This window comes from Triticum dicoccoides, chromosome 2A, assembly GCF_002162155.2.
Source record: "Triticum dicoccoides isolate Atlit2015 ecotype Zavitan chromosome 2A, WEW_v2.0, whole genome shotgun sequence".
NCBI lineage: Eukaryota > Viridiplantae > Streptophyta > Magnoliopsida > Poales > Poaceae > Triticum > Triticum dicoccoides.
Window position 1 is genome coordinate 523,543,486 of NC_041382.1, and position 7,268 is coordinate 523,550,753.

Genomic DNA, 7,268 nt, shown 5'->3' on the forward strand with positions numbered 1-7,268 from the left:
TACAATAATTAGCTCACTTAAGCACCACGGGTGATGACGGTTCGGTAAAAGCTATCAGGCCAGAACACTATTCACACCTATGTGCCAAGCCTTCGAGGCTAAGGTATCTCAAGACTTCGGATGCCGAAGTATGACCCTTAAAACATATGGTCAGCAAGCGGCCCTGTTAAAGGGAAGATCAATAGTTACCTCAAATAAAGGAGAGCTCGGGTTTACATGGAAACCACCTACAGAGAGGAACTCGCCTGTCAAGCCAAAGACTCCAGGACGAAGACACTAGTCCGAGGAAGATTGTCATTCCTGGCTCCGAAGACAAGTTCAGGGGTTACTGGCAGTGTCCTGGACTAAGGGGTACCAACCTAGTTGGCCCATCATCCATGGGACGAGCTTATGGCCCACCGATCTCACAAGGAAGGACTCCAGAAGCCTCGAACTCTGACGTGACCAAGACGGACTCAGCCGAAGACTTGGCGTGTACTTCAAGGACTACTACACCTATTGGCATGTTTATCCCTAGTTGGTAACCAGCCATGTGTAACCCTAGATATCCCTGGTGCCTATATAAGCCGGAGAGTCTAGTCCATAGAGACACAATCACAATTACTAGCCTTAGGGTTTATAACACAACATACGATCTCGAGGTAGATCAACCTGTACTCGATACTCCATCATCAATATAATCAAGTAGGACGTAGGGTTTTACCTCTTCGAGAGGGCCTGAACCTGGGTAAACATCGTGCCCTTTGTATCATGTTCACCATCGTTCCAAGATCCACAACTTGGGATCCCCTATCCGAGATCTACCGGTTTTAGTATCGACAGTGGGGTTAATATCAACTAAAGTCATGACCTCTCCAAACCCAGTTCTATAAGAAATTCCATGAGATTCATAATTCTCTAAAGTGGTGGGATCATTCTTACCTAAAGTTGATGCTCTTCCGAACCCACTTTTAATATTATTGCAAATTTTATCATCAATAATAGATTCATTATGAGGCTCGGAATTATCAAGATCACAACAAACATCATGATTATCACCCCAATCATGATCATTAGCACAATTGATATTCATAAAATTTATACTAACAACATTGCAATCATGCTTTTCATTCAATTAAAGTATCTTGATAGCATTTTCTTTTATCACTTCTTCATTGTTAGATATTTGTTTATAATATGCAGCAAGTTTGAAAAGATTAGCAAGCGGATGAGGATCCATAGTTATCTTTCTTTTTGGTTTTCACTTTCTGTTATTGTGTGTCAATGATAAGGAAAACATAACTAGGCAAATACGTAGAACAAGTAAATGCGAATGCGTGTGTAGGGACCTTGAGTAACGGCACTAGAAATTCTTTCTGCTACTTGTGCATGTACTTCCTCTTTAGAATTTGATGACAATGATGATGATGATGATGATGATGGTGATGAAGATGAGAGGTGGCCTAGGGGGTCCTTCTTCGGGGTCAAGCGTCGGGCGACCCGATGGGAGGAGGAGATAAAAAGAGATGCTCAAGACACAAGGTGAGGTGAAGCGGATAAAGACAAGATTAGTGAGTTGATCAAGACAAATAAGGAGTTGGAGGAGAAGAGGCAGCAAGAGAAGTTGGAGTTGGAGGGGAGGAACAAGATAAGATGGCACAATGGAAACATATGCATGAAAGTAAAGGTGCAAGGAAGAGATGTAGACGTGTATGCTTTTGCTTGAGGAGTATTGATTAATGCAAGAGACAAGATGATAGAGAAGAACCACTTCATGATGTTGGATCCAAATGCAATGTATGAAACATCAAGATCATTGACAGAGCTGGTGAGCGAAGATCATGTCTTCCAGGATGCAATGGAGCAGCCAATACACTGGAGGATGGGGTGCACGCATGGGAGGACGTGGCCTTGCCAGTGACATGTGATTTGTACACGTCGATCGAATGTGTTCATGGTGCTTCATCTTTCCTTCATGCATTTCGAGCCTATGATGATTGCTTTTGGTTGAACTTCATGTTATGTTTATATTTGAATTCGATTCTTGAAGAATATGGCATGGTTTGAAATCTTGTTGAATGGCAAAAGATTAAATACATGCGAGAATGAGAATCAAGAGTGTATATGCACAAATATAGGAAAAAATATGAGAGGAAATTATGGAGGCTGCAGAGATACGACAACTCTAAATTAACACAAACGCCCAGTGACCTACAAAAACTTATGAAGGGCACTCCAACTAATTTTAGAGGTGGTTGATATTATGAGTTTGCTAGCTTTACAATTGTGCATCAAGCCACCGTTCAATCCAGAAGAAGGTGTTTCGGCCATCAAACCATTGGCCAAAGTGGAAAGCACGAATTACACAATCGTGTGTTACAAATTCATATATGTGTATTCAAACATCCCTTTTATCACATGGATGAGAAACATCAATAGGAGGAAAAACACATGAATGGAAAATACACAGAAATTTGATAGACATGTTTTCACAAAATAGAAGAGCACAAAAACCGCACACATGTAGAATAGACATTTTGATGAAATGTAAAGAACTGTATTTCAATCTACGTGAATGAGTGTAAAAAAGAGATCACTCGAACATTTGTGTATCATCTTCTTCCTCCTAGACTCTTTCATTCCTTTTTCTCCTTTGGCCACCCAACTTCCTCCCATCCTTACCTCGCCTTCGCCTGCAGTGCCACGTCAAACCGCGTCATCCCTGCATCCAACGGAGTAGCTATCTAATTCGAGAGGCGATCGAAGGAAAAAGACACCCACCCGCATAGGCACATAGGTCAAATTTCTTTCCCGCCTCCAGCAAGGTAACTATCTAATCCGAGCAACGGTCGGAGTGAAAACCCCTCCTCACACCCGCATCGGTCTAGTTTTTTTCGCCTCTGTCAGTGACACTGCGACAAGCCGCGTCGTCGCACCCGCATAGGTCAATGAGCGGATGTCGAATTTTTTGTGATACCGAGGCACACATGAAAGTCGCATAAAAAATAAGAAAAATGTGCTACAAACGTGATAAGCCATTCCAAACCAATCAAGATTAAAATATATATATAGAAAAAAAAACAGACCCAAGACCGTGCAACCAATTGGACGTTCTCCCTCATAGTCCAATACTGCGTGACAGCTCGCATCAGCTCTCTCCAGCTCCTCCCCTTTTTCAGGCCCCCAAAATATCATCCTCCTTTTCCTCAAAAAAAAAAATCATCCTCCTACCCTCCATGGCTCCATCCATGCCCCTACTTCTCTTTCTCTTCTGACCTGACCTACTTATTTTATTAGGCCTTGACCCTTGACTTGTCTAATCTAATCCTCCATGCATGCAATTGCAATGGCCAAAACAAATAAAAGCAGCCACACACACCCTGTCACCACTCACCACTCCCCTCACAGCTCCCACTAGGCACTGGCACTGCACTGGCGCTCCTCCTCCCCTCCTGCAACCCATCAGTCCTCACTCATCTCTCTCTCCACACCGTCTGTGGGAGTAGGGAGTACCGCTCCTAATAATTGATCCTTCGCTCTCCATTCCCTCGTTGATTTGTTGTTACTCTAAAGATCACCACCAACCACCCTCCCCTCCCCCAAACCCTCCTCCCAACCACAATCCAATCTTTTATCAAGAACAAATTAACCACCCCTCACCCTTTGCCCCAAAACAATCGTCTAATCTTTGGTCTCCGCCTCCACATTGCTCCCAAATCCAACGTCTCGGGCCCTGCCGCCCCTCAAATCCACCCTTTTTGTCACTCCATCCTGTCCTAAATTCCCCTCCTCGCCCAAAAGCCCCAGCGTTTCCCACTGCATCATCCTCTGCGAAATCCAATCTTGGCCGCCTGGATTGCCCATTCATTTATTCTCTGAGGGAACCCAAGCTTTAGCGGGCTGCTCTGTTCGAAACCCGATCTCTCTTTAGCACCGAATTCTGCAAGAAAGCCAGAGTTGTTGCGGAGATCCGCCATTCCTGGTTGAGCCGACGAGCTTCGCCGCCGCGGTCCGATGTCGGACTCGGACCAGAGCACCGTCGTCTTCGGGCTCCACCTGTGGGAGCTCGTTGGCATCGGCGTCGGCGCCGCCTTCGTGCTCCTCCTCGTCCTCCTCTCCCTGCTGTGCCTTCTCGCCAACCGCCGTCGTCGCCGTCGCCGCGCCCCCGCCGGCCCCGTCCTCCACCTCGCCACCGTCGCGCCCAGTGCCCATCCCAAGAACCCCACCAAGCCGCCCAAGGACATCCAAGAGGTGCCCTCTCGCGGCGCGCAGGCCCCCGTGGGGGGCACCGCGCCCAAGGTGCCGCTCGCTCAGATTCTCCAGGCGTCCCCGCAAGAGTCCATCCAGATCGAGACCGGCAAGGAGCACCGCATCACGTTCCCGGAGCAGCCGCCGCCCCACCATCAGCGTAGCGGGGGGCCGTCGTCTCGCGGGGCCAGCGGCGAGAGCCGCGGAGGTGGCCCGGAGCCGGGCGTGCCCGAGGTCTCACACCTCGGGTGGGGCCACTGGTACACTCTCAAGGAGCTCGAGGCAGCGACGGCAATGTTCGCCGATGAGAAGGTGATTGGCGAGGGCGGCTACGGCATCGTGTACCATGGCATTCTCGAGGACGGCACACAGGTCGCCGTCAAGAATTTGCTGAATAACAGGTAACAGCGCTTCCCGTGTACTCAAGTATAGCCAAATTTAGAGCCTTGTTTCTGATTGGCGTCTAATTGATTTGAGTTTAAGCAAGATGTATAATTTGATGGATGCACCGGGTCACTGAATCTGACTTGAGATATTGACAATTCAGATGGTGACATTGTGCAAGAACTTGATAAAAAAAATGGCAGGTCGTTGTTAGCATGCTTAGCGTGGAAGCTGCCATTTGAGAGGCTGAAATGTGTGATTTGTGTAACGTGTGGTTTTTGTGTTGCTGAATTTAGTAATATACTTGGTTTGTTAGGGGCCAGGCTGAGAGGGAATTCAAGGTTGAGGTCGAAGCAATCGGGCGGGTGCGGCACAAGAACCTCGTGCGGCTGCTTGGATACTGTGCTGAGGGCAACCAAAGGTACCTCCTTGAGTGATAAGTTGAACTGCTGTATTCGATAAATGAGGCGCTTGTAACATAAATGTGTTGTATATGAATTCTTTCCAGGATGCTTGTGTACGAGTTTGTCAATAATGGAACTTTGGAGCAGTGGATTCATGGTGATGTTGGTCCTGTGAGCCCTCTTACATGGGACATAAGAATGAAGATTATTCTTGGATCAGCAAAAGGGTAAGTGCATGTGAGTTACTGATGATCTGAAAATATATTTACCACAACTTAATACTTACACAGTTACCTAGTTGTGCAGTTTAATGTATTTGCACGAGGGACTTGAGCCAAAGGTGGTTCACCGTGATGTCAAGTCAAGCAATATCCTACTTGACAAGCATTGGAACGCTAAGCTTTCTGATTTTGGGCTAGCAAAGCTTTTGGGCTCAGAGAGGAGTTACGTCACGACCAGGGTTATGGGGACATTTGGGTTAGTACGGTACTCATAAAATCATCGTCACACAAGATAAACATGTTCATAGTTGCTTATGTATCTCTTGTTATTACAGGTACGTTGCTCCAGAGTATGCAGGCACTGGCATGTTGAATGAAACTAGTGATGTCTATAGTTTTGGGATTCTTATTATGGAAATAATATCTGGTAGGGTACCAGTAGATTACAACAGGCCACCTGGAGAGGTTAGTAATGGCTGTGCCTCCTTATAACCAGTGCTAAATTAAGCACTCGTGAAATGCATTTATAAATTCTGCAGATTAATCTTTCAGGTTAATCTCGTTGAATGGCTGAAGACAATGGTGAGCAGCCGAAATTCAGAGGGGGTTTTGGATCCCAAGATGACCGAGAAGCCTACTTCAAGGGCACTGAAAAAGGCTTTGCTAGTGGCTCTGCGATGTGTAGACCCTGAAGCTCGCAAGAGGCCAAAGATTGGTCATGTGATTCACATGCTTGAAGTTGATGATTTCCCCTACAGAGATGTAAGTCAATATGGCATGGCAAATTTTTTATCTTTATTTTCAAGTAGATGCCATTTAATAACAATTATCTCAAGAATAATTTTGCAATATATTTGTTACCCCTATTTATTTTTCGTGTTGCCGGGAAAGGACATCAAGATGAACACGTCAAGTATCATAGTACATTGTTTTACTTTAGATTGTTATACCATACATTTTCTCTTTTGCCTGTTGCTGAAAGGGCTCCCTTTTGGTCATTGTAAGTTACATGGCAGGTTGATACTTTTTCTCTTTGTTACACGAAATATGGATTTCAGCATCTTCTTTCCAGTTTGAATCTGTTCAGGTTTAAGATGTGTGTAAATGAAGCCAGCCATTTGCCTTTTAATATCTGAATAACAACCTTTCCCCTCATAATTAGTTCAAAATTTACTTAAGAAAAGTTTTTATGGAGAAAATGTGTTTATTTATAGTGATATACCTTTTGTTACTCTTATTGCCAGGACCGCCGAGCTGGCAGAGCTCCAGGTCAAGCGAAATTGGGGGAAACACCTTCGGGTGAACCTGGCGATAGCAGCGGGAACGACACACCGAAAGGTCAATCAAAAGCAGACAATTCAAGGTGGAGAAATCAAGAGACCTAGCTATGATGGAAACGGTGATTCTTCCGGACCTTTGTGCATGATCAAGAAAGAAGCTGGATGGCGCAGACCTACTACAAACAAGCTCGTTTGCGGCTCCATGGGTTGAGTCAGGTGTGGAACCATGGAAAGCGTCTATGGAGAGATCGTGATAGCATCTGTACATTACTGGATTAATTATGGTAGGCATAGGGATTTTTTGGTTGGTTTCGCCGGATCGTGTTTATGTAAAAGATATATCTCCGTATGATAAAGGCCCTATACTTTCAGGGGTAAAGCTGAGCGTCGCTTATGACCGACCTCCTGGTTGGTGTCATGTTGCTGCTCAGCTTATGATTCCTTGTCCCTTTTCTTCCTTGATGAGATTCATTTTCTATACTTTGCTACTAGCTTTCACATAGAAATTTGATGGTTCAGTTCTTCAGGCTGGATACTTAGATTGACAGCCAGGGATTGCATGGCATGGTACTCTACTGGTATCATATAATTGCTGCTTCAGCACGAGCCTCCAAAGTAATTCGTGCGATCCAAATCTAATCCGTGAGCGGACATGGCTCTCGCGAGCCCGCCTGCGTCGGTGGCGCCGCCGCCCTGATCTCCCTTCTCCGGCCTCCCCTGCTAGTGCCCGGTCCAGATCTGGCATCCTCTCG

The 7,268-nt window shown here is 45.8% G+C and overlaps 1 protein-coding gene across 1 annotated transcript; it reads left to right on the forward strand.

The window, feature by feature from the left end:
- Positions 1–3,366: 3,366 nt before the first annotated feature.
- LOC119355161 (probable serine/threonine-protein kinase At1g01540) lies at positions 3,367–6,976 on the forward strand. The gene is made up of 7 exons (XM_037621938.1): positions 3,367–4,628; positions 4,928–5,032; positions 5,120–5,242; positions 5,322–5,492; positions 5,572–5,701; positions 5,789–5,998; positions 6,481–6,976. Exons 1-7 carry the CDS (start codon positions 3,994–3,996, stop codon positions 6,619–6,621), a joined length of 1,515 nt encoding a protein of 504 aa, XP_037477835.1. The 5' UTR covers positions 3,367–3,993; the 3' UTR covers positions 6,622–6,976.
- Positions 6,977–7,268: the final 292 nt, after the last annotated feature.